The 27,539-nt window shown below is 41.2% G+C and overlaps 7 protein-coding genes and 2 long non-coding RNA genes across 22 annotated transcripts in view; 5 read left to right on the top strand and 4 right to left on the bottom strand.

Annotated features, from left to right (window-relative positions):
* The first annotated feature begins 3,026 nt into the window (after positions 1 to 3,026).
* Positions 3,027 to 12,387, top strand: LOC105190182 (patched domain-containing protein 3). Its single transcript, XM_011152759.3, has 12 exons — positions 3,027 to 3,402; positions 6,760 to 7,006; positions 7,515 to 7,585; positions 7,660 to 7,875; positions 8,845 to 9,422; positions 9,705 to 10,331; positions 10,713 to 10,843; positions 10,932 to 11,093; positions 11,162 to 11,432; positions 11,666 to 11,787; positions 11,872 to 12,040; positions 12,159 to 12,387. The coding sequence occupies exons 1-12, from the start codon at positions 3,221 to 3,223 to the stop codon at positions 12,182 to 12,184; spliced, it is 2,802 nt and encodes a 933-aa protein (XP_011151061.2). The 5' UTR covers positions 3,027 to 3,220; the 3' UTR covers positions 12,185 to 12,387.
* On the bottom strand, positions 11,264 to 11,715 carry LOC112588257 (uncharacterized). The gene is made up of 2 exons (XR_003112720.1): positions 11,532 to 11,715; positions 11,264 to 11,437 (listed from the first exon to the last, which is right to left on the bottom strand). It is a non-coding gene; the product is annotated as an uncharacterized LOC112588257 (long non-coding RNA).
* On the bottom strand, positions 12,267 to 13,259 carry LOC105190181 (uncharacterized). Its single transcript, XM_011152758.3, has 3 exons — positions 13,060 to 13,259; positions 12,833 to 12,914; positions 12,267 to 12,734 (listed from the first exon to the last, which is right to left on the bottom strand). The coding sequence occupies exons 1-3, from the start codon at positions 13,126 to 13,128 to the stop codon at positions 12,397 to 12,399; spliced, it is 489 nt and encodes a 162-aa protein (XP_011151060.1). The 5' UTR covers positions 13,129 to 13,259; the 3' UTR covers positions 12,267 to 12,396.
* A 117-nt stretch (positions 13,260 to 13,376) lies between these two features.
* Positions 13,377 to 15,964, top strand: Mettl3 (methyltransferase like 3). Of its 4 annotated transcripts, none has more exons than XM_011152772.3 (5): positions 13,377 to 13,473; positions 13,848 to 14,008; positions 14,107 to 14,305; positions 14,408 to 14,914; positions 15,035 to 15,964. In XM_011152772.3, the coding sequence occupies exons 2-5, from the start codon at positions 13,855 to 13,857 to the stop codon at positions 15,822 to 15,824; spliced, it is 1,650 nt and encodes a 549-aa protein (XP_011151074.1). In that variant the 5' UTR covers positions 13,377 to 13,473; positions 13,848 to 13,854; the 3' UTR covers positions 15,825 to 15,964. The 4 variants fall into 4 exon arrangements, with proteins under 4 accessions (XP_011151074.1, XP_011151075.1, XP_011151072.1 ...); XM_011152773.3 differs by having other exon boundaries at positions 13,377 to 13,490; XM_011152770.3 differs by having other exon boundaries at positions 13,378 to 13,473; positions 13,804 to 14,008.
* Positions 15,965 to 16,598: 634 nt separating this feature from the next.
* LOC105190185 (rho guanine nucleotide exchange factor 3) lies at positions 16,599 to 21,703 on the bottom strand. 2 transcript variants are annotated; one of them, XM_011152766.3, is made up of 6 exons: positions 21,640 to 21,703; positions 18,603 to 18,682; positions 18,110 to 18,351; positions 17,634 to 17,997; positions 17,138 to 17,566; positions 16,599 to 17,053 (listed from the first exon to the last, which is right to left on the bottom strand). In XM_011152766.3, the coding sequence occupies exons 2-6, from the start codon at positions 18,666 to 18,668 to the stop codon at positions 16,619 to 16,621; spliced, it is 1,536 nt and encodes a 511-aa protein (XP_011151068.1). In that variant the 5' UTR covers positions 18,669 to 18,682; positions 21,640 to 21,703; the 3' UTR covers positions 16,599 to 16,618. The 2 variants fall into 2 exon arrangements, with proteins under 2 accessions (XP_011151068.1, XP_011151069.1); XM_011152767.3 differs by lacking the exon at positions 21,640 to 21,703 and adding an exon at positions 18,885 to 18,903.
* On the top strand, positions 19,140 to 21,378 carry LOC105190184 (RNA exonuclease 4). Of its 3 annotated transcripts, none has more exons than XM_011152762.3 (3): positions 19,140 to 19,298; positions 20,182 to 20,389; positions 20,522 to 21,378. In XM_011152762.3, exons 1-3 carry the CDS (start codon positions 19,246 to 19,248, stop codon positions 21,083 to 21,085), a joined length of 825 nt encoding a protein of 274 aa, XP_011151064.1. In that variant the 5' UTR covers positions 19,140 to 19,245; the 3' UTR covers positions 21,086 to 21,378. The 3 variants fall into 3 exon arrangements, with proteins under 3 accessions (XP_011151064.1, XP_011151066.1, XP_011151067.1); XM_011152764.3 differs by lacking the exon at positions 19,140 to 19,298 and adding an exon at positions 19,979 to 20,079; XM_011152765.2 differs by lacking the exon at positions 19,140 to 19,298 and adding an exon at positions 19,993 to 20,079 and having other exon boundaries at positions 20,185 to 20,389.
* LOC105190183 (senecionine N-oxygenase) lies at positions 21,680 to 26,567 on the top strand. Of its 2 annotated transcripts, none has more exons than XM_011152761.2 (8): positions 21,680 to 21,767; positions 23,039 to 23,243; positions 23,486 to 23,624; positions 23,866 to 24,127; positions 24,390 to 24,493; positions 24,576 to 24,663; positions 24,999 to 25,162; positions 25,445 to 26,558. In XM_011152761.2, exons 2-8 carry the CDS (start codon positions 23,050 to 23,052, stop codon positions 25,751 to 25,753), a joined length of 1,260 nt encoding a protein of 419 aa, XP_011151063.1. In that variant the 5' UTR covers positions 21,680 to 21,767; positions 23,039 to 23,049; the 3' UTR covers positions 25,754 to 26,558. The 2 variants fall into 2 exon arrangements, with proteins under 2 accessions (XP_011151063.1, XP_011151062.1); XM_011152760.3 differs by having other exon boundaries at positions 21,689 to 21,767; positions 23,044 to 23,243; positions 25,445 to 26,567.
* LOC112588241 (uncharacterized) lies at positions 23,466 to 25,470 on the bottom strand. 2 transcript variants are annotated; one of them, XR_003112713.1, is made up of 5 exons: positions 25,349 to 25,470; positions 25,004 to 25,212; positions 24,469 to 24,673; positions 23,854 to 24,161; positions 23,466 to 23,638 (listed from the first exon to the last, which is right to left on the bottom strand). It is a non-coding gene; the product is annotated as an uncharacterized LOC112588241 (long non-coding RNA). The 2 variants fall into 2 exon arrangements; XR_003112714.1 differs by having other exon boundaries at positions 23,500 to 23,638; positions 23,859 to 24,161.
* A 743-nt stretch (positions 26,568 to 27,310) lies between the features above and the next one.
* The window catches only part of LOC105190188 (membrane-associated guanylate kinase, WW and PDZ domain-containing protein 1), a 12,277-nt gene continuing 12,048 nt past the window's right edge, over positions 27,311 to 27,539 (top strand). For 3 of the 6 annotated variants that reach the window (XM_025297419.1, XM_025297424.1, XM_025297428.1), the window contains exon 1: positions 27,312 to 27,539. This exon is cut by the window's right edge and continues 219 nt beyond it. The gene's annotated coding sequence lies outside the window, so the exon portion shown is untranslated. The other 3 variants (XM_025297421.1, XM_025297416.1, XM_025297431.1) reach the window with 2 other exon arrangements.

Below are 27,539 nucleotides of genomic sequence, written 5' to 3'. Positions count from 1 at the left end.
ACCCATGAACCCTGAATCGATAATCTTTTCAAAATTTCGGCTAGACAGATCTGTTTGGTATTTATTCAGGATCAATCCATTGGTGCCGATGATCGGTTGGAAATTCAGGTCTCTAGAGAATTTTGAAACAAAAAATGTCATCTGGCCCCACTGTGCGACGGTGCGGTAACAATCGGCTCGCACGCTTCGCTTCGCACGCGTATATATTTCGTCGACTTAGACGATGCACCTGCGTGCCAAGAATCGCCGCCAGCTGCCTCGCACATTCGGAAGCTCGGTGCATCTGCACCGAGCGTGCGGTTGCGTCTCTCTGTGTGCTTGCGTGACGCACGTTCGTCCGGTGTGCCCTCACCGTCCGGCGTACTGCGCGTTTTCGTCGGTTCCGACCTCTCGTCGCGAATTCCCCACGTATACTTCGCGAACTTGTCGCTCACTCGAGTCGGCGTCTGAATTTGCTCGCGGATTCAGAGCGGAATAACTAATGATGACGCACAAGTTCGCGATGGATTATCGCGAGCAAGTAGACCTCGCAATAATTTAAAGCGCTCACGGACTGATAACGAAGCATTAGACGTTCTTGCGAAGTTCACACCTTATCGTTGCTGACACTCGAAACAAATTCAGTGGCAAATAACAGCGACAACGAGAGGCTAGACGTCGCTTGCTTTTCGGCGTCTTCCGCAATGTTCCTGTACGCAAATAGATGTGTGTGATAATGCTCGGCTGTACATAGTGTGATGCGTGTGTGTGTGTGATTTCGGAGATCACATGCTTGTCGGGTGTATAGGAAACGGTGAGCTGAGTCTCTCAGAGATTTATCGTGAAACTGTTTGCGACTTCCAGCGGGAAAACCAGAGCGATTTACGGCCGGTTGTTCCAACTTCTTGGTAAGTTAACTGATAGTTAATCTTTAGAGGACCGGAGTGGTTCCTATAGGAGCCACATATAAATCGACATTCAGTGTTTTCTTAAAGGTTATATTATAGTTATTTATGCATTTATGTCGATGTTTATATGCTCTCAAAATATATTTGCATGTGTTCGTGTGATTTTTACCTTACTTGTAAATAAACATTTATTAACAAGTACATATTTTATCTGCATAGTAATTCGCATCTCAGTACGTTTTTATTTATAATAGACTCACTTTCTCTCAGAATTATATAAAATCAGCACACAACACTATTAGAGTTTCGATTGCGCACAGTGCGTGATAACAATCACTCTAAAAGTAACAAATAAGTATAAAAAATATAGAAAAATAGTTTTTGAAATAAAATAATTTTCATTATTTTTTAAAACTAAAATTTAAAAAATTATATTTAAAAAAATAAAAAATTGAAGAAATTTAAAAATAACAAGAAATATAAAAAAACAAAGGAGCTGCGTAACTTTCTACATCCACGTCGTTAGCTCTGGGTTATGCTAAAGAAAAGTTTTATTTTACCGTATGAGATTACTTATAGTAATCTTATAGACTTATTTTAGGTAAATAATTGCCTTTCTATGTAAAATTTCGATAATCTGATATCAAAATGATGATCAGCGATATAAAAAAATGCCCCTAAAAATGCCAAATCCAAATTTTGAAAATTTTTTATTTTGGCCGTTTCGTTCCGGACCGGGGTGGCATATATAAATTTTCCGTGAAAAAAATTGCAAATTTTAAAGGAAAAATACCAGTCCTCTAAAGGTTAAATCACATGTTTATCTTGGTTTCTCCTTCAATTTCAACGAAGACAGATTTAACAACTATCAGTTAACTAAGGAACAACCTGCCCGTAGTGGATCGAGTTAACAATCGACCGTCCAGTTGGTCAGTTTACGACGGTCGCCTGAATTTCTCCGCGATCGCGGAGACTTCTTCTCTTGTATCGTCATGGTGAATCGAGCTGTATCGATCTTACGTGGCTCGATAATACACGGCTCGAGGCTAGGGCCTTGGCCGTAGCCTTGATTGAAACCGGCTCGGCGATTATGCCGCCGGCCGTTGCCCGAATCCGCTCGTCTGATCGCGATAACATAACGAAAACGTCCAACGAAAACCGCCGTCTAGCCGACGCTCGATCGAACTCGTCCTTGCGAGTCGATCAAACGATAGACAAAGGAGAAGGAAGTTCACGAGTTTTCACGGATGAGCTGCTCATTGCGCTCGGCTGCTCCGAAGAGCTGCTTCAACGTGATCACACTTGTGCATAGGTGACTCGGCATTCTAATGATGCTCACCTCAGCCACGTGAGCGATGGTCTTACTCATTCGCTCGCAAACAATGGAAGATGTTTCCAAGGCCGCTCTTCGAGCGGCAAAACCGAAAGAGCATTGTGGAAAATTTTACTATCAATGGCAACTAAGAAGTTTCAAAGACTAGTCGTAATGACTGATCGCGACCCGAAAACACGAGTCGATGGAGTCGATGATGGACCTCGGAAGACGGATGTCATTGTTAGACCTAAAGTAAGTCATAGATAATGTTTACCGAGTGCTCGGATGATCGTTGTTTCTCCACTGGCCGCCACTCTGAGTGAAAAACGACGAGAGACGGCAAGTAAAATCGACTGGAAGCTGCGATTCGAAATGAAGCAATGAAGACGAGAACGAGCAGCCATAACGGCGCGCCGTAACAACAGCAGACGGCGCCGACGTGTAATTCTTTTCGCAGGTCTCACACGCCGATCTCACACGACATCGACATCGGCATCCCTTCACTGCGGTGCATGCGCTATGAAATTCTATGTGGTCTACGTTGGAAGCGATTGGACGCGACGGAGTGCGTCGACGGAAAGTGGCTGACAAGCGCGAGCCGAGCAGTTCGTTGCTCCACAGGTGTGGAGTGCGGAGAGTCTCATGGTCCGCCGATCGCGGTGTCCAGCCATCCGCTGCAGCATGCTCGCTGACGATTACCACGACCACGACGACGTGCATCGCTCGGCTGGCAGTGTACTGCAATATCCCCTCGCGACGCAGCGGACTCGAGGCTACTGCCTGAGACTGAGAGCGCCGCGTTCATTCGCCGCAACGCTACGCAGCCCAGTCAGTCAGTCAGTCAGTCAGTCAGTCAGTTAAGCAGTTAGTCGGTCGGTTGGTCGGTAGGTCGGTGGGCGAAGCAGCGTCGAACAAAAAGCGGCTCTCGCCGCAGAGCCAGCCGGACTCGGATTCGAACTCGGAGCCAGACTGCGAGCCAAGGCGAGGCGAGGCGCGTCAGCCGAGGAGCATCGCCGGGATGGAAGCGCGCGACGACGGCGACCGACAGCCGCCGAGCACGAGATCGGCGACTGCAGTGGCAGCCGTCAACATGCCGAGCACCACGTGCGAGGACGAATGCCGCGATACCGCGATCACGTGGAACCGCTGCAAGGAGCTGCTGCTCGACTTTCACCTCAACTCCGACCGGATATTCTACCGGTGAGTGTGACTCGACTCGACCGCGCGTCGACCCTCCCCGGAAGAGCTTCGCAATAACGCCGCCGACGACAGGGGCGGAGGAGAGAAGGGCTCGCCGCTTCCGCGGCTGATCCCCTCGAGTTTTCTGACACACGTGAGGGATCAGAGGCGCGGGAGGGCTGGGTAGGGTGGTACATGATGGGACAGGACCGAAAGTCCTCGGGAAGAGAATCGAAAAGTGCGTGTTCTTCAATGATGTTTCCCGACCTCTCCTTTCCTCTCGCTTCAACACGTGCTCATCCTGTGTTGGACTTTCTTCTTCAGCGCGTGTGACGTACGCTGGGCGCAGGGTGAGTAATGCAATCGCAGGAAGTTCTTCCTTCTTCTTCTTCTTCTTCTTCTTCTTCGCTTCTCCTGATGAGTATCATAAAGAAACGAGCGGACAGGTTGGACGGAACGTATCGAGTAATAGTGCTGCACGTTTAAACTCGGCTGCACTTTCCTTCGAGTAAAAAGCCACCTTCAAGGGCCCACGATGAAGATTCCCCTCTCGGGAGACACAAAGGAGAGGAAAAGAAAGAGTTTAAACTGCCGCGAAAGCGAGACGCGTGCTGTCGTTGGCCTTGCCGTCGTGATCGCGTGTCGCGATTTCATTGTTCACGGCGATCTGGCAAGCGACGAAGATGGAAGATGAGATTCCGGAGTCTCGAAGGGAGCGAAAATTGAAGGTTGTACTTTCGCTCGCTTCGCCGAGCGAAGACTCTTCTCGAGTCTCTCAGCGGCAGCATTCAATCTTCTTCCCTCATTCTTTTTCGGCAATCTTCTTCTTCTTCTTTGCGTTGTCTTCGTGCGTTTTATTGACTTTTCATGAATTGCACTTCACGGAAGTAACGTCACGGTTGCCCCACTTGGCATTGCATTTTATCCAGCGACATGGGACTTGAAATACAATAAGTACGACGCTGATAGACGCGAAATGCAGACGCGTCTCGGGTTTCTTCAGTCGCGCTTGCTACACTCATTTCGTTTTACGGCTGATTTTGCAATTGCAGACGATTCTGCAGGTATGCAAACGACGCTGCAGCTGCGGCACTATTGATCTCTAAGGTGACTGAATAAATTCTTATCATTAGCACTATGTCGTGTGTAAGAATACAGCAGGAGAAAAGCAAGGAAAAATCGACTCGCCGAGCTCACTAGCGAGAACTGCGAAATATTTTTCATCGAATTCGCGATGTCCCTTCTCTGTGCGATTAAATCGTACATAAATAATTAAAAATTATACGTTATGCGCTCTTAAGCGCGTTATGATTATAACGACAAGATACGCTTCGCGACAAAATCGGAGTTCTCGGCATGTTTATCTTAAAATATCCGAGGCTATTTATAAAAAGTAATAAAGGAGAGAGCGAAAATGTCTCACTGTCAAGAAAATTGCGAGAATATTTATTATATAACTGTTTTAATTCGCCGTTTTAATGCCGAGCACATTATGATTGCACGACATCATATCAGGCGTTCCTCGCTTTGTCTTTTCGTGGTATGACGTAATGCTGTAAATCCACCTCTCTCTCTCTCTCTCTCTCTCTCTCTCTCTCTCTCTCTCTCTCTCTCTCTCTCTGCATGCACACATATACGGCCGCACGTCAGATAATCAGTTCCGAACGAGAGAAATATAGACGACATGGTCACGTGTGTTAACTGCTACTGGGTTGGCGTAAATTTCAACCAATTTTCACGATCGTAACGTCACAACGGGATCGCCGGCTCGATCCATACTTTTTATTGTTAATCAAACGAATCGGTGCATAGCCACGGTGATGCTACAATCAACCGGATACGATTCGACTTTTATCGAGACATCCTCGTCGTGCGAACTCGATTATCTATTCCCAATCATCTATTGATCGTTCGTGCGGAAACAGACGATAACCTCTGCAGATTAAAAGCTGCGGAAGAAATCGATCTCCAGATTCTTTTCTCCGACGATAATATCGCCAAACAACGTTGAAGCGATATTTAATTTACGAAAAAATAAAAATCACGATCAATCGGAAGCGATTGGACGTCAAACAGCTACATTTCTCAGCACGATTATTCTGCAAAGCTCTTTGAAAAGATGTTTTCAAGGCGCTGTTGCTGAAACGACTTGTATTTAGAATATTATCGTTCCGTAAAAATAGAATTCATTATCAATATTTTATGCGGCTCTTATCAGCCTAAATTAATTTTTAACGATTGAATATCTCTGTGAATATCTCTGCGAATCTCAATACAAAAATATTAGTATTCTTTATGTTTGCGATACGAACGTAAAATCCGTCCACTAATAATCCGTCATTAAGACTAATAGGTTCCCATTTCGTTCTCTACTTGACTGTCAGTGTCTTGACCATCAATGTTATCGTCTTCGTTTTCACACACACAAACAGCGTGTCTCAGAACAAGGAGAACCTCCAATTCCTAATGCACACCAGATTGCGTAACCCGGCGAGATCTTCCCGAGAAGTGGTTTCATGTCAAAGGGGTTTGTTGTTGCAACCGTCACGCGCGGAAAATCTGACGATTATAATTGACGCGCGTGCTGCGAAGGTACACATTTGCTACATCCCTAATTGGCGATTAATTGATAGGCTCAAGTGGCCTCAGGCTTGATAGCGAGCGCGTATCGTGAGAAGGAAGCTTTCGTCTCAACCGAGAAATCTGAGCGACCTCGAGATTGTTATTTTACACGCATCTAATTAGTTCCTCGTGATTTCTTACACGCGCGTGCACGCATATACACGTGTACATTATGTTTATTTTTGCATGTCGGAGTAGTGCAGTTTCTACGTTATTTCATCGCGGTGACATACATGTACATACATACATACATACACACACACACACACACACACACACACACACACACATATATATTTTTAAACACACACACACACACACATATATATGTGTGTGTGTGTGTGTACGCGCGTATGTACAGCATTTTTCTTTTTGTAAAAAAATGAAAAATATTTTTCATTCACCAGGTAAATCGCGCGTGTCACAATGTAAATTATGCAAGAGCGACTGTTCTGTGACGTCTACGCGTCTTTCGTTTCCGTCTCTCATTTGAATGAGAGGTCATTGCTCCTGCCGTTAGCCGGTGGTGTATCGATCTCCATTGTCTCGTGATCACGAACCGTGGATCGAATTCGCAGACATCTGGCGCGGCCGACGCTTTTTCGACAATCGATGTTTCAAGTTTTCACCTTCTTCGTTACTATATACATAACATATGTTTCCCTTTACGTTATATATCCATATCTTTATTTTTCCATCTGGATCTATGTGTATGTCTCTCCTCCTCATCCTTATGTATTCTCGCATACTCTTCAGGATCGGACTCAGCATAGCCACGAAGCCATGGCTCTGGCTGATAATATCGCTTTGCCTGAACATCATCTGCGGCTTCGGAGTGATACTCTGGCGGGAGGAGGTCGACGAGGTCGAGCTGTACGTACCGATCGGCTCTGTATTCCGCAAGGACGCCGCCTGGGTGAAGGAACACTTCCGGGACGATCTCAGGCACGAGAGTATCATCGTCATCGCTCCGAACGTGCTGGACCCCGAAGTGCTGCGATCGGTACATAGGCGATCATGAATTATACGAGTATCAACGAAGGTTCTTTTCCACATTAATGCACACAATTCTCCCCTGCGATAATTAAGACGAGCTCGTCGCGTCCGCTTAAGATAGCGAGCGTCCACTCGTTGTCCTCCTTCCGCTTCGCTTTCTGAGATACTCGACGATATACTCGATCCGACAATCGAAGTGGGCAGCAGAAATATCCCAAAGATTCCCAGGAGCGTCTTAGAGACGTCTGGAAGGCTGAATTTTAGACGTCTCTACTGTCTCTGAGTCGTCGTTCGTCGTTTTAAGTGATATTAATTGCGCGACGTTCCGAGTTCAATGACGTGATGCCAGCGATTAGTATCGGACGTGTGGTCGATTTCTCATGGTAGTTTTTCAACTAAACATCTTGTCCGTTTTCATTGTACATGTGTATGACTATTGTGTGTGTGTGACATGCACGTTATCCTTCTGGCTCCATCGCAGTTGCGTAATGACACGATTAATCGTCCGATTGCAGATCAAAGATATCGAGAGAGACGTGAAGAGCATAGTGGTACAGAACGACACTTGGGAAGACGTGTGCGCCGGGTGAGTGTTCCTCTCGCCGAGAAAACGCGGCGATGATTCTTGGGCACAAAAGCGATAAAATGTCGTATTTACAGGCACTTCACGTGGTTCCAACAGGATGCCACGTGGGACACCATGGACAAAAGCGAGTTCCCCGAGGAATACCTGTCGATTATCAACGACACGATGTCGAAGGACGCGTGTATTTACAAGTCGCTTTTGAAGCTGTGGCAAAAGGAAGGGATGAAGGATGTCGACAAACTGACGAAGGGAGAGATTCTCCACGACGTGACCGTGGCTATGCGGAATAAGTGAGTGAAGATCAATCTCGCGTGGCAAGATCCGCTCGATCAAACCGTCAAGCGTCGGGAGTCTTCCGCGTGAAGAATCTTCGAATACAATTTAACCAAGTCTATAGTATACGATAAACTGATTTAAATTAGCTAAAAATTTAAATTATACAACGCGATAAATCAGTATGATAAATTAGTGTCTTCTTGCAGACGGAAATTTGATTTTCCAAAAATCTTCTACACAGGGTGCTAAATTTCAAACGTAACAGGTAAAAAATCTCGAAAACTATGAAAGATATTAAAAAAAGCTAAAACACGTGTTCCATGATTTCGAAGGGGAAAGAGAATGGCATTATCAGTTTTTTTATTTGGAGGGCATTTTCAGGGTCAGTTGAAGGTCAACTTAATTTTTTAAAATAGAAAGTCTAATTTTTTATTATATCTTCTTTTTCTACCAATTAATTTGAACAACTTTTGTCTGAAACATTTTTTTATTTGCCTAATATTTTTTGGCAATAGATATTTAGCAAAGATATTCAAGGAGAACTTGGTGACATTTTCAACATTTAACTTACAATATCTCGCTAAATATTCGTCGAAAGAAAAAATAGTATTATACTTTTTTACTTTATTTACTATCAAGAATATATTACTATAATAGTGCTCCAAATAAAAAACTGATAATGCCATTCTCTTTCCCCTTCGAAATCACGAAACACGTGTTTTAGCTTTCTTTAGTATCTTTCATAGTTTTCGAGATTTTTTACCTGTTACGTTTGAAATTTAGCACCCTGTACAATCACACGTATCTGTGACGTAAACTTCATCTTAACGTGATCCCAAGTCTTGTATTCTTTCTTGCCTTACACATTTTGCCAATTATATTAATTCTTAACGAGGCGCCACGGCGGACTCGATGAGACACTAAGACGCACACCTTGTCATCTTCGCGTTTCACGGCAGTGAACTGAATTTCTCAATCGGCAGACACACGAAAGACATCCTATCGAACATCGCGCCGCTGCTGTCGGGCATCGAGTACGACGAGAACGGCTGGGTGAAGGGCGCACGAGCGACCATCATGTATTGGATGCTGAAGAAGTCGAATTCGCATTCGCCCGACTGGGAGGTGGAGTTCATCGAGCGGGTGTTGCACTCGAATCGGACCCTGCCGCCCGGGATGGAAATCTACGCGGTGACGTTGCGCAGCTATCAAGACATGCTGCACCAGGTAGTCAACAACAACATGACCGTGTTATTCTGCGGCATGTCGCTGATCACGATCTACGTGATCGTGATGATCGGTCGGTGCAACGCGTTCCAGCAGCGCATCTATCTGTCTCTCATGGGCATTAGCGTGGTCGGCCAAGCCCTGCTGTCGTCCTACGGCATATGCTACTACATGGGATTCTCTTACGGCCCAGTACATCCGATCTTGCCGTTCCTACTTCTCGGCATCGGCGTCGACGACATGTTCGTCATCATGCAGAGCCTCGAGACCATGTCGGAGAAGGACAAGACCTCGTCCATATCCGAGCGCATCGCGAAAGCCATTCAAGTATCAGGTGCGTCCCTTGGCAGAGCTCGCTGTCGAATAGGATAAAAATAACATCGCGCTGCCGCCTGACCTATGCGTTGCCGACGTGAATCTTTTGACGAAAATCTCGCGGGACCACACGTGGACGAACTAAAAATATGAGAAAGCTCATACGTTGACACGTGATGCGCTCGCAATAATAGCAGTGCTAATAGGGACTGTTATTAAAATTAAGACCAGAATTGGCGTGCGCGCGCGCGCGTACACATACACACACGTACATGCGCTTGAATTTGACTGATATTTGTAGGTATGTCCATCACCGTGACATCGTTCACCAACATGGTGGCCTTTGGTATCGGTATGACAACAGTGATGCCGTTCCTCAAGTCCTTCTGCATGTTCGCGGCCATGGGCATATTGTTCCTCTACATCTACGAAATCACGTTCTTCGTTAGCTGTTTGGTGTACGACGAGAGGAGGTTGGCCGCAAAGAAAGACGGCTGCTGTTGCCGGCCGCAACAAGCCGGTTGGCGTGCGAACGAGTGCAGCCGACGGGACTTTCAGCGTATCATGTTTGAGAAGTACATCGGACCGTGCGTGACGAAGACGTGGGTGAAGACGATCGTTCTGCTGCTGACCGTCGGTCTGCTGTGCATCAACGTGTGGGCGATCTTCCAGGTGGAACAGAACTTCGATCCGCTCATGTACTTAAACCAGGAGTCCTACCCGATACGATTCAACAACAAGCTGAAGGAGCACTTCCCACGCTACGGCAAGTACGTCAACATCTACCTGACTGGCGTCAACTACTACGAGGACCGTCAGACGCTTTCCCAGCTGGTGGACGCCCTCAGGCGAAACCCGTACATCAATAATCGCACCCTTGATCCGTGGTTCGTTGCGTATGAAAAGTGGCTCAACACCACTGGCAAAGGTAATCAGAGAGTTGTGCGGCGCGTGAAGACTAGAACTGGAAACTGGAATTCGACGAGCCGATCAACTTTGATAATGGCTCGCGCGCTTTGTCGCCGGATCGGTCAAATCACAATCTTCAGTCCGCAATACTCGATCTCCAAAATCCAATCCGATGTGACTTTCACATGATATACAACGTGACTAGACTTCGATGAAACACCTTGTTTCACGGATTTGGTAGCAAATTTCTTTTTTAATTTCAGCTCTTACCGGTCTGAATTAATTCTTAGCGGTTGAATATTTAAGAGCCTTAAAGAGAGAATATCGATCTTAAATAACGAATCTTGCCTCAGTGAAATTTACAAGATCTACTGAGACAACATATTGTTTTTCATCACAGCAAGTTATATCGAAGACAAGGACGAGTATTACAACATCCTCACGGAATACTTGCTATTAACGGTGGAGGGTCAAGCGTACATCCAGGACATCAAGTTCGACAAACTACCGTTCAACGACTACAATATCACGGTATGTATCGCAGGATGTACACACGTTTGACGCTCCCCGAATAAAAAGCAATTTCGTTTACTCACTTGTCGCGCGCCGACGATTTCAGACATCACAGATTCCGGTACAACACATTCCCATCAGCACGACGTCCGATCAGATACGCGCCATGCAGACTGTTCGCGACTCCATGATGTCGCTGAACTTCAGCCAAGGTCACGAGCACATCGCAATTCACTCGTTAGACTACGTGACATGGGCGTCGAACAAGGTAAGCGAGCTAGTGAGCTCGGAAGAGTCTATCCAGGAGGTCGCTAACAGGCTCGATGATCTTTGCAGATCATCGGAGAGGAACTAATCAGGAATCTAAGCCTGGAGATTGTGGCGGTCGGGATAGTGACATTGGTGTTGCTGAGGAATCTACGCGCATCCTTCTGGGTGATGTGTTGCGTGTTGTTCACACTCGTCGACCTTTTAGGTTCGATGTACTTCATGGACCTGACCATCGAAATTTCGTCGACCATCATGGTCTTGCTATGTGCTGGCCTGGCAGTCGACTATGCCGCGCACATCGGCTTAGAGTTCATACGTTCGAGCGGCACTAAGCAAGGTACGCTGGCGCGAATGATAAGAATTCAATTACAACAAGGATCACAAGTGTATATTGCAGTAACAAAACTTCGGGGTTTATCATAAAGTAAACAGTTACCACTTAGAGTTCCTAACGTCGTGATACTTCTCATGCGGAAGGCCGGCAACGTCTGACGAGCGTATATCGGTATAGTGGAATTCCGGTATTTTTGGTATTTTTGTGGTATTTTTTATCTCATTTTGTGTTTGCAGAACGAGCAGTAACGACGCTCAACGTTATCGGGCCGGCTGTCCTCAACGGTGGCTTGAGTACGTTTCTCGCCTTCATCCTGTTAGGCTTCAGTCAGGCTTACGTTTTTAAGGCCTTTTTCAGGGTACGGATCCAAAAGTACTAACTTTATAAAATATCATTGTCTTAAATGAGACAGACATGTCAATCCTCTTCATATTCGTTTCAGCTCTTTTCGTCCGTGGTACTATTTGGTTTGTTTCACGGGTTGCTGTTCTTGCCAGTGATATTGAGTTTGGCAGGCCCTGGCGAGAGGAGACAAAACAGGCCGGAGAAGGATCAGAGCATGCAATATCACAATGGCTATTATACCGTCCGTTTATCCCAGAATGGGAAAGGTAATGCTCTCAAGATTGCAATATCCACTCGGAAGAATTTTAAAAGAGTGCGAACAGAATTTTACTGTAATAATTCCAAACGTGCGCTCTGCTCACGACTTATTCTTTGTGTTTACAGATACAGAAGACACGCTTGCTAAATGACATTTAGCAATTATTTCAAGAGGCTGCTTAGGTTAAAAATATTCCTGTAGGTAATTTTAGCATTGGAATTTGTATGACTGTGAAACATACGCGCACGTATTATGTTATAGTAACATATGCGCACCTGTCTGTATTTCTCGCTCCGTGTCTTTTCACTCTTTTATAACAAGAAATTGCTAAGTAAAGATATCATTTGTATAAAACATTGTGAATTATCTCCTACGTCTCCCGCTTTTGACTGTCATCCATCCTTCCTCATTTGTATTCTCATTATTCGAGTCCATATCTTCATCAGAACTACTCTTGTTGTCATAGTTTGTTGTTACATGACTATGCTGAACAGGTTGTGGCAACAAGAGCCAAGATTGCAATGGTGGCAGCTTCTCAAACTCTGTTCTTGCTGTAGACTCATTGCCCTCTATGCAATATCGATAAAATTGAAGTAATATATCTGCTACTTCCCTAGCACTATCATCCTCTATTTCTGTGCTAAAGCAGTCATCCATATAATCTTCAAGTATTGCAGCAACTTTGCTAACGTCTAATCCATCTGGGAAAATAGCATAAATATATGATAATTATCATACTGAAAAATACACATAGTACTCTATTTTTTGTATTAAATCGATAGAGATGGAAAGAGCATACCATTCAAATATAGCACGTCCGTGACGTATGTGCAAAATTCTACCGCGTTATCTTTTGAACACATGCCATGCTCCACTGCTAACTGAAAACGAACAAAGATCGATTATAATGTTGAAAATCGATCGATTATAATGTGAAAAGTTCGCACATTTTAGCTATACCATGTTTTACGAAATGAAATTTGAATTTAAGGTTAACATGAGATCGAAGAATATGCGAGGACTTACCTTCAATGCCGTCCAATTGCTGAATATACGTTGTGTGATCGTTAGAAAGAATTTCTGGGTATCTGCCATTTTAACAGAATTTTGAAGAAAAAACAAGAATATATTAAATACTAAACCAAGCTTGGAAAGCTAGAACACGCGACTGAGATATTTCGCACGTTAAGGTAACGCTAGGTATTTAGAAGATTCACAATTTCGAAACTGTTCCGTACCAAAATCTCCGCTACGAGCCGCTACTATCCCTCTTAAAAAATGAGGTAGTGTAACTCAACGACAGACCAGACGAACTGTCGTTTCTCCAGTAGTATGACTTGATGACAAGTGATCAATCTTTATTTTCGAAAGATATGTCAGATTAATATACATGTTCTCAGTATAGAATATACAAGCTGATAAAACAGAAAATAATATTTAGTATGTTACATATATATGTTAGTAATATACATGTAATATATACGTCATAAAACAGGTTGAAATACAGTAGGTTAGGAAGAAGTTTTGGTTAGGCCAAGCTAAATCTGTCAACGACAGCTCTCAGTGAATCTCTTGATTTATTTAATATGTTTGATTTTATACAGAATCCGAATTATATATAATTGGTCGTTACCATTAATTTTTCCTTTAAACAGGCAATGAAATTTCATTTGATTTGAACACAAACTTGTAATTTAAACATTGACGAAAGAGTTACTTAATATTAAAAATTAAAAGTTTCAAGTTGATTAAGAAATTCATAAATAATAGGTGATCTGCTATACTTAAAACAATTTTGATCTGGAAACCAATAGTTGAATCATGTCGGACGCCTTTGAGGAGATACAAGCAATCAAGATAAAAAGGAATAGCCTACGTGAGAAACTGCAGAAAAGAAAACGAGAAAGACATGAATTATTCACTCTCACCTCCACTCCAGTACCTTCTGCTCTCAAGACAGAATCAACAGATCCTGGTATCAAATATTATTATGGTCATAATGCAAAACCTTGAAACTTTTCCACTTGATATTTAACACAAAGCAATGCATTCTTATTCTAATGTATGTTGCAGATTCTAATACATTGTCACTACGTTCGGATCATAATGAATATGAAAGAGATATACTCTGTATCTTACATGAGTCCCTACCTAATTTGCCGATAACATCTGCAGATCTAATAGATCAACTGCGCAAAAATTTAAACGCAGATGTGTCCACTTCTGATATCCATAAGATTCTGGAAAAACTGGCTGCCCAAGATATAGTTAAGTTAGTGAGTTTCCATGATATATTATGCAACATACTATAAAATCTTATTTTACTTTGTCGCAATGTATCAAGTATAAGTATATAAGTAGCGTTTGTCCTCAGGATCAAAGAAGTTACGGAGAATGGAGTATTTGGATACACAGTATTGTCCTTCACAGAGTCCCAGTCCTCATATCAATCCCAATCTGATGATACGGAAAATGCAGAGAGCACAGAGACCTCCGCATCTGAATTGAACGACTATTTGCTGCCAGAGAAGCAAGCGAAAATAGAGAGAAAGAATACTGAGGACATCATGTCCTTGATCTCAATGCCGACGATTCGAGAGAAGGAGAGTAAGAAAGTCGGCGAACAGATTCTAGACCTGTTGTCCAAACAAACGTCCAAGGAGAAATCGCTGGCAGAACGGTTTCGCTCTCAAGGCGGTGCCCAAGTCATGGAGTTTTGCCCGCATGGCACGCGGGTGGACTGCGTGAAACTGAACGGCGGCCTGGGATTTGCGGAGAAATGCAAGAAATTGCACTTCAAGAAAATCATACAGAGCCATACGGATGAATCATTAGGGGACTGCAGCTTCCTCAACACCTGCTTTCACATGGACACATGCAAGTAAGAATTCTTCCGAACCTGCACAAGTTCGCTTGGAATGTTTTCCGATATTTCTGAAGTTACCCGTGAAATGAGGGTTTTTCTATTATTTTCCTCAAACAAGCTTTTCCTACTACCTAGATATGTCCATTACGAGGTTGACGGTCCTACAGCACAACCAAAGGAGACCAACGATTCCGATAGCCCTAGCAGCACCACAACTAACAAGACACTTAATCTGGATAGTAAGAACGGCAGTGGTACCAGCAGCAATGCAGGCAGTGAGCTGACATTGTATCCACCGCAATGGATTCAATGTGACTTACGTTATCTAGATATGACGGTATTAGGTAAGTTCGCGGTGATCATGGCTGATCCACCGTGGGATATTCATATGGAACTGCCTTACGGTACCATGTCAGACGACGAGATGAGACAATTAGGGATCCCAGCCCTTCAAGACGAAGGACTTTTGTTCTTATGGGTAACCGGTAGAGCCATGGAATTGGGCAGAGAGTGTCTGCAGCTGTGGGGCTACGAAAGGGTGGACGAGATCATTTGGGTGAAGACCAATCAACTGCAGAGAATAATACGTACAGGCAGAACCGGGCACTGGCTGAACCATGGCAAAGAGCACTGTTTAGTAGGCATGAAGGGCAATCCTCGCATCAATCGAGGTCTGGATAGCGACGTGATCGTTGCCGAAGTACGTGCTACTAGCCATAAACCTGACGAGATTTATGGTATCATCGAACGTATGAGTCCTGGTACCAGAAAGATCGAACTATTCGGTCGGCCGCACAATGTGCAACCCAACTGGATCACCTTGGGTAATCAAGTGGACGGTGTCCATCTAATCGATCCGCAGCTCATCAAAGCCTTCAAGAAACGTTATCCTGACGGCAACGCGATGAAACCTACTAAACCGTAAAAATATCCTTTTATTTATAACGTCGACTAAAAGCTCAAGTGACATCATTGGCTAAAGTGAGTCAATTTATTGAAAATATAAAGAAACGAATCTTGTGAGAGTTATTCGTGGAACGAATAAATATACAAGTTTTTCACACAGCTAAGTATCCCGATTTCTTAAGAAGACGAAGAAGACCATTATTACGTTAGAGTTTCAACTTACAACGAGCTGTATATATTAATAGAACAATCCTCAACCAAGTTTGTGAGATTTGTCCCAACATCATTATATTATCACAATTTCTTAGAGATTTTTTAAAATACATATTAGTGAAAATTTAATTTCTCTCAGTCAAAACTTGACGAAAGTCACATTTTAACGTAGAAAAAAAAACTTGAGCATGTTCCACGAATCTGTTCTATTAGATGCAAGTGGCTCTTGTGTGTGTGTATATATATATATATATATATACATACACATATATACATACATACATATATGTATATATATATATATATGAAAAGCAGGTTGACAGTTCTTTTCCATATACTGTCTTACTTAATCCATATCTATGCATTTATATAAATCATTTCTTCCCTTATTTATTTGGAAATGTATATAAATCCCGTTTGTCGTTTAGATATATGCAAGTATAAAGTGAACGCATATAATTATAAATATAAAGGACCAATTTCTCGTGGAAAAACATCTCGCGGTTGCTAATTATAGCAATATTTGTACACATATGTTACATACATTTAAGAGACATATAGCGAATAACAATCGCAAGAGAAAATTGCAACAGAAACCTCTTAATATATGTAACCGATACTGTTGCGCTTTTGCTTAAGCAGATTCTTCTTTATGAAAAACGACAAATAATTATCGTTAATACTGCTCGTGGAAGTTCTCGTGCTAGACATTGATTCCCTTGTGATGTAATTCGATTTCGACAATTCTGCGCTCGGTAGATTCTCCTTGTCGTGTGCGTTTAGAACCTTGTCCGAAATTTTCCTGAGACGCAGCTTGTCGAAGGAATCGACCCAGTGCCTCTTTTTGTGCTCATCTTCAGTTATAAAAAATTGCTCGCCAATTTTGAAACCGATTTCCGCGATATTCTTATCCTCCACTTGTACACATATCTGATCCTTGGGTACGACGGGTAAGAAGAGATTGTATTTTTTGCTGAACCTTCGTATGGGACGCGTTATTGCAAAACATGTGTCGAAAAGAAAGCAATAATATTTCTAAAAAAAAAAAAGATATTAATATATAATAAATATAATACATTCAACAAATTCTTTTGAGAAAAAGACAAATGTGAGGCTTACCAGTCCACGTGTATCCTTGAGCAATCCTTTCGTAATTAATTCCGTAGCATTAGCAATGTATTTATCAGGATCGTGTTCGACCTTTACGTTTATTTTCGACTGAGCGAGCTTGCACTCGGCATCGCCCATCGTGCGATCGATATCCTGCAGCAAATCAGATAATACGTCACCCGCTTCTTTCAAAAGCGAATGATCCGCATCGCTAACTGGAGTATGTTTCAAGATCTCCTTCACCAGTAACGGGTACTTGACGATCCTCGATCGTGGCACGTCTAGGTAAGTCCACAAGTCAACGGAACGCGGCGATTCCAGGCGTTTTTTCAAGAACGACTGAAATCGCTTATTGCCGATTCTTTTCTCGTCCAACAAATGTCTCGCCCATATCAACGTCCTACATCTTTCCAAATATGGTTTCTTTATTGTCGACAGCTGTAGAAAAGATTAAAGTATTAAACAGAACGTGTACTAAAATATGCTGTTAAAAAGAATGACTCACCCATTTTAGTATTGTTGGGCCTACAACCTTTGTAAAGCCACTTCTATCTCGTAGTTGAAGCAATTCATCTCTCAAGTTACTGTGTATTTGAATAAGATTTGTGATATCACCAAAAAGTATAGTTAGCTCTTCGGATGTACAAATGCCAGTAGGTAATATTGGTTCATAATAAAAGTCCCTCAATATAAAGAGATCATTTAACAGCACATTTTCACCACAGTACAGCTCATAAATTGCCTCCTGCCTTTTGACTTCACTCCGAGTTAGCACAGTGTTCAAACATTCTTTATCCTGTGTATGCGCGACATCTGATAGCCAGCTTCTGATTGTCAAATTGTTACAGCTTCCAGTACTTTTTTTCAACCTGAAAATAGAGAATATTTTGTGTTTATATATGTTTACAGACAGATAAAATTGCTTAAAAGAACTCCACTCAAAAGTTCAATGAAATATAGTTCATTTTATGTTGTAAATACTTTTTACGCGATACTCCAATATCAGCATCATCTTCAATGATCGACAGATCTGAATCCGGTACAATGGTGAACGATCTCTGCATAATGTTCCTCTGTTTGTTCATTGCAACCAAAGATGGAAATATACTGCTGGCAACTTCTGTAATTCTGGGTCGTTTCTTCTTGTTCCCTATGTCAGAATCTATGGAGATGTCCATTGAGCTAATACTCATTGCATCGCTCTTTGGTCGTTTTCTTGATCTCTGAGTGAACAAAGAGCGAGAATTAACATTATTTCTAACAACAATCATTATTGCTCGTTACACAGAGCAAGGAATAATCTCGAACGAGTACCGATGTTACGACGTACATAGCGGTAATCCGACACGAATTCTAACGGAAAGGAAACGTACAATCTCGCTGATGTTAATGACATTGACACCCGAATGTCGGTTACGATGATTGACTGCACAAGACGTGGATATGCGTAATCGAAAAATACGCCGAGACTCACCAACCAAAACTTCTTCCGCGGTTCCTGGAACGTTTCCTTAGTCGTCGTGCTGCAATCATCGTTCATGCTATCGCAAGTTGCTGGAAAAATTGAAATCTTTCAAGTAAACCGGCGCGTATCGCATGCGTCAAGATGCTTGAGATAACACAGGTTGTAAGAAATATACACGCTCACTGCGACATCTCTCAAGGCATCGCAAAATGTCGCATACATGCTACAATTTTTAGCGGGAAAATTTTATATCTTCTAATACTATAAGAACACAAAATTTATTGTATCTACCTGTTCGTTTTTCGTATCCTTTTTCAGATTTTCTTTTTGTATCCTTTTTTATCATAATGCAGAGAAATGCGAAATATATTTTTATTTTAATCGTAAAAAAGATGTATTATAATATAGCAAAAAGATAAAGATATAAAAAAAAAATAAAATATAAAAAAGATAAAGAAAGATAATATAAGAAAGATATAAAAAGCAAGTGCAGGAAGAAGAGAAACAGGTTTCATGAACATTTACTTGTGGAATTGAATATTTCACAAAATCAAACAAGAAGGTACTCTGTTCATCAAACAGTCAGACAATCAGTGCTTGAAGAATGAATTTACGCAGCCGACGGAATCGGTATCGCGTAAGATAATTAATTATGTTCCTTTCTTTGATCATCGCGTCGTGTTTTATTATTTGGATACTACATAGGTAAGAATCGAAATCGCGTATAAAATCTTTAAGCACTGTTTTGTATCACTAGCATAAACTAACCTCAAATTAAGTCGAGGTTTATTATAATTAGATTATTCCGTAAACACACTACTGTTTCGTGTGACACTAGATTTTTTGTTTTCAGTTGAACTAGATTGCACTTTTGATACAACAATATTATTAGCATAGAAAATATCCAATTACATAGAATAAAAATGAAATTATATATGTGCGCATATTTTATATACTAAGAGAAACATATTCCATCATTTTGTCATTTACAAATTATATGTCTACATAAAATATTACATAAAATAATGATATTTAAATCACTTAGAGAACTCTCTAAGATTGTTCAAATTCTTGTGAGATGGCAGTTTATCATTCGTAGATTGGCCGGATTTAAAATTACACGTGAACGTAACAGAAAGCACACTCGCCACCATCTTCAACGTGTAAAGTAGTATAAATAAAGGAATTTTTGAATAAATTAAATTGCTATCGTGATAAAAGTTATTATCAATGATATTATTAACATTTCAACAAATAATTTTATTTGTTTTATAATTATCTTGATCTCGAAACAATTGTTGGTTATGTTAATGTCAAATGTGTTTACTATAAAAAAAATTCTTTTTGAGATTGAAGAATTTCATTATTAATTATACATAGTTTATATGTTTAACGTAAAATATAATGTTATAACTACAAATAGGTATAAAACAGACAGATTAGAAGTTAGATAATACTACTTGGAAAATTAGGTTAAAATTATTAAGTGAGTGTATTTTATTTTCTGAGAGCAATTTTGTATCATCTTCTAATGATTAATGTTTATCAGAAAGGAATTCTCCGATAAGAGAAAGTAATATTGTTTTAGAAGATACGGTACATCACATGCTATGGAGAAAAGGAATAAAACTACACATTTGATTCCAAATATTGATCGTAAAGCATCTGGAGCCAATTGGGCTATGTATAAAAACTTGATTTCCAAGCCAAAAACAGAAAAAAGCAACGAGGGGAACATTTCACAAACTAAAAAGCATCCAAAATCTCTAAAAATGCACGCTACTTCACGTCATGCAGTAAGTACTCAAGATGCTATGATTCTGTTTGAAGTAACTTTGATACACATGTATATATATATATAATTGATTTATTTATTTATAAGCTGTATATAATGTACATATATTTCTTAACGTATCTATCAATTGCAGAATTCAGAAAATGAGAATAAGAGGCATAATGCTACCAAAAATAAACAGGAAAATACTTTGACGAAGCAGATTGCTATAGACTGCGAAATGGTTGGAATTGGCGATGGCACAGAAAGTATGGTGGCTCGAGTGTCAATTGTAAATAAATATGGTGATTGTATGTACGATAAGTATGTCAAACCAAGGGAGAAGGTTGTGGATTATAGAACACCTGTTAGTGGTATTCGACCAGAGCAGTTATTAAATGGAGAGGAATTCAGTGTTGTACAAAAGGAAGTGGCGGACATGTTCAAGGGCCGCCTTCTAATAGGCCATGCGTTGAAGCACGATCTTGATGTACTGTACCTGTCTCATCCACGTAGATACCTACGTGACACTTCGAGATATAAACCCTTTCGACAGTTATCGAAAGGTAATACCCCCAGCCTAAAGAAGCTTACGTACGAATTGTTAGGCAAGCAGATACAAGTGGGCGAACACAGTTCCGTGGAGGATGCGAGAGCAGCGATGCAGTTGTACATGATGTACAGAAATAAATGGGAATCGGAAAGAAAGACACGCTGACGCTTCCATTTGTGCCACATTACAAAACGAACATTCACTTCAAATCTTTCATCGCACGTTTATTCTGTCCAATACCCACCGACAATATGACACATTTGTGTACTATATTTCAAATTTTTTAGACATATTGTTGTGCGACCGATAAAAATAATGCTGTTTCTGACAATCGTGTCAACCAATAAAAAATTACAAAGAAACGTGCATTTCCATGTGATCAAAGTATCGAGTCATGTGATAATGACCGATAAAATTTGTATTTTAATTAATAAAAGTATAAATATTTTATCTCGTAAGAAGATGAACGCCTCTTCCATGTTCTACAACTTTGGCTATTGTTTTATCAATTTTTCTTTCTTGCGGATGCTTCCCGGTCTCTCTTTTGCAAAAGCTATTCCAAATATAACACGAACAGATGCAGTGACTAACGATCGTGCTTGAAAATAATGAAATGAACAGGCAAGAGGTCGAAGGTTACTTTCCGCGTTCGTCAATTCTGGCGTAGAGTATCTATATTTCATGTAGGTATGGTAGATGACCTCGTTATCAGTAATAACCTTGTATCTCTTGTTTCTTAAATGCTACGCTTAGTCACTTTGCTTTTAATCTCCGTGTGAGATACATGTATCGTGCGTTCCTCTGGTCTCTGCGGTGCAAGTGCTTTGTGTGCCATATCTCCGTATCTGTAAGTAAAAGAAAACTATAAAATTCGATGGGACTAGTGTAGATAAAAACTCGTATATTTCAAAGTGGAAAAGCAGTATGCAAGCGCTACGATTGACAATATGTATGAATTATATGCTGTTAAATAACGCGGTAACTTGTCAGCGAAAACGTTTCAGCAGCCGCTTGTGTACCATATAGGCATACCTTTACGTTAAATTATATTTAAGTCTTCGGCGTGATAGCAAAATATCAATCGCGTCAATCCGTCGGATGAGTTCGTCGAGTTTTTTTATCAGAACTTCGTGCTACATTTGTTTTATAAATCCGTCCGACGCGATATTATTTGCCCTACCTCATCAATCTAATCAAACCCGTACTATTTACACAGTACATGTGCTTGATATATGTATGTACGTTATCATACTTTCAATTCCATTTTTTTAAGCGGAGCTTTCGAATACACGAGACACACATCAAACGTGATAAAACCAAGTATGATAATTTGACAAAATTATTGTTGATAAAATTTGGCAATAGTTTGATAAAAGCTAAGATAAACATACGATACGACTCTTCGGACTTACGATTAGAACATCGCACGAAGGAAAGTGCGAGTATTTGGTTCTCGATCGGATCTGTTACACCTTTCACGAGCATAGGCGGCACATGCAAAGTCGTAAATTATCAGAGCAGGCTGCAACTGGTTCGTGATTTCGACAAGAAAAGTTGCATAAACGGATTCCGCAACATACCGTTCGGCATGTACGCTAACGTATACAATGATACGTAACTTTAAGAGAAAGAAAAATTAGCGACTCACATGTGATAATGACGAGTACCTATTCGGATGATTCGTCAGTTATTATTATATTTAATATATTATTATCGTTATATAAACTGACGATAAAATTACGATTAAAGTAAATGACAAACGACTTGTACAGAAGATTAAATCGCAGAGCAAATGAAAACTAAATAAGAGATAAATTTTATCGTATTCAAGCAGTATAAAAATATATACTCGATAATGCAGTTAAAACATTAAGATTTAATTAAATTTTATTTCACTCCTCGGTAAAATTATTTGCAGAACAGCAGACACATTCATTTAAAGTTTAAATCAAGGAGAGATTGAATTAAACAATCAAACAGGTAGTTAAGTAGACACAGATCGGAACTAGCCGTGTAACGCGGCGTGAAAATCGCGATCACACCTCGTAACTACTGCAAAATAGACCATCAATAACTTTCGCCGAAGGTATTAATGAGAATTCCTCGTGTTCTGCGAAGCTTAGACGATTATGAGAATCGCCGTGATCGGTGCAGGAGCCGCTGGACTAGCTGCGCTCCGGCACTGCACTTCCGGTACTTACGATGATCAAGTGGTGTGTTACGAAAAAACAGACCAAATAGGCGGCACTTGGGTCTACCGGGAGGAAACTGGTTCCGATAGATACGGCTTGCCGATTCACACTAGCATGTACAAAAGCCTCAGGTACGTAGCATTTCATTACGAAGCAACTTTCGTTTTCTTGGTGTTTGTGCATAGGAAAGGAGAGAGAGAGAGAGAGAAAAAGAGAGAGAGAGAGAGGAAAATTAATACGTCTACGAAAACTAATATTATAATTTTAAGAAATAGAGAGAATATATAAAAGTTAATAATGCATTTAATTAATATACTTGCGTGTATCACATAAATAATTCCTGTAAAAATCCTGCCGTTCACCATTCTGCTAGGACTAATTTGCCGAAGGAAGTGATGGGCTATCCAGATTATTCAATATCAGAAAGACCTCAAAGTTACTTGTCGCGCATGGAGATATTGGATTTCCTGAACGCGTACTGTGATCATTTCACACTACGTCCTTACATTCGTGTGAGTGTATAAAACTGCAATGAGTACACAAGCACATATTGCAAATGCAAAAATAAAGCGAAACACGCGATGTCTACGTTAAAAACTACGTTAAAAATATCCTTACTTGTTGAACACGAATCACTGTTAAATCCAAAATTAAATATTTAAGCTACTAAATTGAAAGTTAACTATCACTATTGAAAGTTCAACTATCACGGCTAAATTTGTCGTGGCATATCGTAAATACCTTACATTGCAGCTGCTGCATCATGTAGAGCTAATTGAGCCGGCCGTGGGGGACCGGAAGTGGTCGGTCAAGGTCAAGGATCTGCAGAGGGACGTACTCATGACCGAGTCGTTCGACGTGGTCATGGTGTGCAACGGTCATTATTTCGAGCCCAATATGCCGAAGATATCCGGCCAGAACCTCTTCGTCGGCGAGCAGATTCACAGTCACGATTACAGAGTTCCCGAGATTTTTAACGGCAAGAATGTCGTTGTCCTGGGGGCAGGACCTTCCGGTACATATGACATTATACGAGTCGCTCGCATATTCTTTGAAAATAAAAATGTTCAAACTATTACTCTCAAAAGTTCGTTTTCATTATCAACTGGAGAAAATGATCAATAAAATATTTTATTGACAATTTAAAATTTAATAAATGAGGAAGTATTTCTTTTTCGTCGGTTTACTATCTTCACATGAGAGTACGAAAAAATCCCTCGACAAAGCTAGTCGCGATGATTAAAACGCTATATTTTTTTATTTGTTTTCGCTGACAGGTATGGATTTGGCTTTGGAAATATCCAAGAACGCGAATCGTGTGATTCTGAGTCATCACATAAAAGAGACTATACTCACAGTGTTCCCTGAGAACGTTGTGCAGGTAGATAGAAGCACGAGCTCAGAAAGAAAATAGTAAAATCACGCGGAGATTACTTCTTAGACTTGCGACGGTTTCTTTTTAGAAAGCCGATGTGGTGGAATTGACGGAACGCGAAGCAGTTTTTGCAGACGGCACAAAGGAGCAGGTCGATGTCGTCTTCCATTGCACGGGTAGAGTTCTCTTTATTATTGAAATCGTTAAGAAATCACGGACGAGTTCACGCGAATACACAACTTGAATGAAAACAGAAGAAAATCTGCCTAAAGCAAAATATATTTTCGGAGATCATAAATAACTTAATAGCATAAACAATTTAATCTCAGAAAATCTCCCATGAAATAAACTATGCATATGTTTCGCTCCTGTTTTTATTTCTGCACTTGTTTTCTTTCAAGATGTAAATCTGCATGAACATCTGCAGTCTAATCATATAGAATTATTACCAGGCTTATTATCAGCATAATAAAAATTACAATAATCAGCGTTTTGAATCTTCTCTGAAAAGGATACAAATATAGCTTTCCTTTCCTCGCTAAATCCTGTGGAGTTCGAGTAGACTCCAACATGGTCACGCCACTCTGGAAACATCTGGTGTCCATAGAGAATCCTACCTTAGCATTTGTGGGACTTCCATTCTACGTCTGCGCGTTTAGCATGTTTGATTTGCAGGTAAGACAGATCTTTCCATCCTCTCATCTCACGTATTCTTCAGGTTCAAACTGTAGTAACAGATTCCCCATTATAATCAAGTACATCCTCTTCGAGACAATTCTATTCTTCAGAAGGAACGAAGGAACGCGCGGTTGGAATGCGCGACGGGAAGCAAAAGAAAAGGCAAAAACGCTAGAAAGTCACCTCGTGTCCCGGGTGCCGGCCGGCTGACTGTGACTACGTTCTTTGCCACCGGTCATGGTAACACCGTCGCATTACTTGCAAATTTCTTTCCCCAAGGTGCGATTCATCCTACGACACTGGCACGGCGAGAGGCAGTTTCCCGCGAGAGCGGATATGTTGCGCGACGAAGCCGAGGAGATGGCGAGACGTGCAGAGAGAGGCCTGAAGAAGAAGCACTTTCACATGATGGGCCCGGAGCAAGGTCACTATTACGACGACCTGGCGAACACCGCAGGAGTCACATCGCTGCCTCCCGTGCTGGCAAAACTGCACAATGCGAGCAGTCAACGCTTCGTAGACGACCTGGTGCACTACCGAGAAGACCGCTACCGCATCATCGACGACTACAACTTCATTCAGCTTTAATGTTCAATGTAAATTATGCCGATGGAGTTGTACTTTCCCGTACTTTCTTCGTGGTTATCTGGTGTCGCGAGTTGCAAAGGGGAATTCTCGCGCTCCTCTCATCGCTCGCAAATCGGGCTTTCTTTTATGCGTGAAATTAAATATTGCGTAGCCAATATTAAATACTCGACTAGTGCGTTATTCTTTTATATATAAATATACAACGCACATATATAAAATTAATACACGGATATAGTCGCGGGTACTTTTTTGAGAAATGATTCGCACTGAGCCTTACCTATATATATATAATCAATTGCACGAGCAGAAGAAACGCATCCCATTTTTCCAGCTTCCAATCCTGGCGTCCTAAATTTTCAGAAAAAGAAGGATCGATCTCCGGATAACCCTCAAGTTTTTACACCAAATGTAAATCTCACGAGATACTGAGCCGAGTTTCATCGTAACATCAACTCACGCGTCTTTTCAAATAATCCTAACCCCAATCACACGCAGAATCGCGAATTGCACATAGAACCGATATTGCCTCGATAATAGGGAGTTTCTGCAATACTGTCTCTCAGATACAGTAAACGTAAATCGTAAACGTTATTCGCGTAGAAATAAGGTCACAATGTACGCGATCAATCAGCATTCACGATTCACGTTTAACGTATATGAAAGACGGTATTGCAAAAACTTCCCAGTATTTTTATCGTTCAATCCTTAACCCTTTCGCTGCTGAATTAACTTCTCTTGAGAAAATTATTAAAATATTTGGTAGTCCTACGGTTTTTGAATCACTGATTACGAATCTAAAATCAGATTTGCACAATTCAAAATGGCGGACTCAATATGGCGACCATGATGTACAAAATTAATGAAAATTTCAATTATTATTAAATAATGACCAGGTCGTAATAAGAACATATGATTCTGGACGATGGAACTCGATCGAGCTGGAAAAAATTTATGTGCGAAAATGTTCAATACTGCATATATTTATGCTTACTAGAGATTAAACATTCATTTTTGAGTAAAATAATATTGATAATATGGCTAAGATGGAGATACAGAATGAAAAAAACTAGGAAAATAGAACTAAAAAGTGCAAGAAAACCAAATTTCGGCCGTTTTTGTAGAAACATTTGCTTATAAAAAGAAAATCTAACCTGCAAAAAAATACTGAAAAAAATATATGTTTTTGTACATCAGAAAAATATTTGGTGAAAATTTCAGACCTCTACATTCAATACTCTCTGAGGAATCGATTTTTCCCTAAAGAAACCTTTTTTTTCAACTTTGATTTATTATAAATAATCACAAATGAATAATTGGGTATTAAACCTATGCTGAATAACTGTTCAGTTATCTGGAAAACTCAAATCCCCGATTGGTTCTTCAAAATTCTGTGATTTACAACGCAAAATTGAATAAAGAAACGGTGGAAAGTATAGTTCCCACTAACAGTGAAAGGGTTAAAGAACTTCAACTAAGACGGCGCGCGCCTTTCGGATTTCCCGCCGCGCCGGCGCGGCACGTGACCGCCGGTCACGTGGTCTTGGTCGGCGAAGTGACGCAAGCGCCAGCCGCGGAGGCGGCGGCGACGGCGGCAACGGCATACGACGTTCGGTTAAATGCCTCGTCGTGCGTGCGTATGAGCGGGCGGACGAGTGAGTGAACGAGCGAACGAGCGAACGGCGGTGCGGCGAGTCCATCGTGTGATGTAGTTTGTGTACCTCGGTGCCGCGCGCGAGTGTGTGGAACGTGTGTGTACATTCTTTGCTTCTCTCTCTTTCTCTTTCTC

The sequence above is a fragment of the Harpegnathos saltator genome, unplaced genomic scaffold (assembly GCF_003227715.2).
Source record: "Harpegnathos saltator strain DR-91 unplaced genomic scaffold, Hsal_v8.6 scaffold10, whole genome shotgun sequence".
NCBI classification, from domain to species: domain Eukaryota; kingdom Metazoa; phylum Arthropoda; class Insecta; order Hymenoptera; family Formicidae; genus Harpegnathos; species Harpegnathos saltator.
Note: the sequence above shows the minus strand (reverse complement) of the source record. Positions and strands in the feature narration are given on the sequence as shown.

Bases quoted from the DNA above. Each gene is read 5' to 3' on its own strand.
- LOC105190182 (XM_011152759.3), top strand. From the start codon at position 3,221: ATGGAAGCGCGCGACGACGGCGACCGACAGCCGCCGAGCACGAGATCG. The intron at 10,332-10,712 runs GTAATCAGAGAG...TTTTCATCACAG, and splicing joins GCTCAACACCACTGGCAAAG to CAAGTTATATCGAAGACAAG. The intron at 12,041-12,158 runs GTAATGCTCTCA...TTGTGTTTACAG, and splicing joins TTTATCCCAGAATGGGAAAG to ATACAGAAGACACGCTTGCT.
- LOC105190181 (XM_011152758.3), bottom strand. From the start codon at position 13,128: ATGGCAGATACCCAGAAATTCTTTCTAACGATCACACAACGTATATTC. The intron at 12,915-13,059 runs GTAAGTCCTCGC...GTTCGTTTTCAG, and splicing joins GCAATTGGACGGCATTGAAG to TTAGCAGTGGAGCATGGCAT. The intron at 12,735-12,832 runs GTATGCTCTTTC...CTATTTTCCCAG, and splicing joins GGACGTGCTATATTTGAATG to ATGGATTAGACGTTAGCAAA.
- Mettl3 (XM_011152772.3), top strand. From the start codon at position 13,855: ATGTCGGACGCCTTTGAGGAGATACAAGCAATCAAGATAAAAAGGAAT. The intron at 14,009-14,106 runs GTATCAAATATT...TGTATGTTGCAG, and splicing joins GACAGAATCAACAGATCCTG to ATTCTAATACATTGTCACTA. The intron at 14,915-15,034 runs GTAAGAATTCTT...CCTACTACCTAG, and splicing joins TTTCACATGGACACATGCAA to ATATGTCCATTACGAGGTTG.
- LOC105190185 (XM_011152766.3), bottom strand. From the start codon at position 18,668: ATGAACGATGATTGCAGCACGACGACTAAGGAAACGTTCCAGGAACCG. The intron at 18,352-18,602 runs GTGAGTCTCGGC...TTGTTCACTCAG, and splicing joins CGCGGAAGAAGTTTTGGTTG to AGATCAAGAAAACGACCAAA. The intron at 17,054-17,137 runs GTAAGCCTCACA...TTTTTTTTTTAG, and splicing joins TCAAGGATACACGTGGACTG to AAATATTATTGCTTTCTTTT.
- LOC105190184 (XM_011152762.3), top strand. From the start codon at position 19,246: ATGTTCCTTTCTTTGATCATCGCGTCGTGTTTTATTATTTGGATACTA. The intron at 19,299-20,181 runs GTAAGAATCGAA...ATATTGTTTTAG, and splicing joins ATTATTTGGATACTACATAG to AAGATACGGTACATCACATG. The intron at 20,390-20,521 runs GTAAGTACTCAA...TATCAATTGCAG, and splicing joins ACGCTACTTCACGTCATGCA to AATTCAGAAAATGAGAATAA.
- LOC105190183 (XM_011152760.3), top strand. From the start codon at position 21,705: ATGTATCGTGCGTTCCTCTGGTCTCTGCGGTGCAAGTGCTTTGTGTGC. The intron at 23,244-23,485 runs GTACGTAGCATT...CCATTCTGCTAG, and splicing joins AGCATGTACAAAAGCCTCAG to GACTAATTTGCCGAAGGAAG. The intron at 24,494-24,575 runs GTAGATAGAAGC...GTTTCTTTTTAG, and splicing joins TCCCTGAGAACGTTGTGCAG to AAAGCCGATGTGGTGGAATT.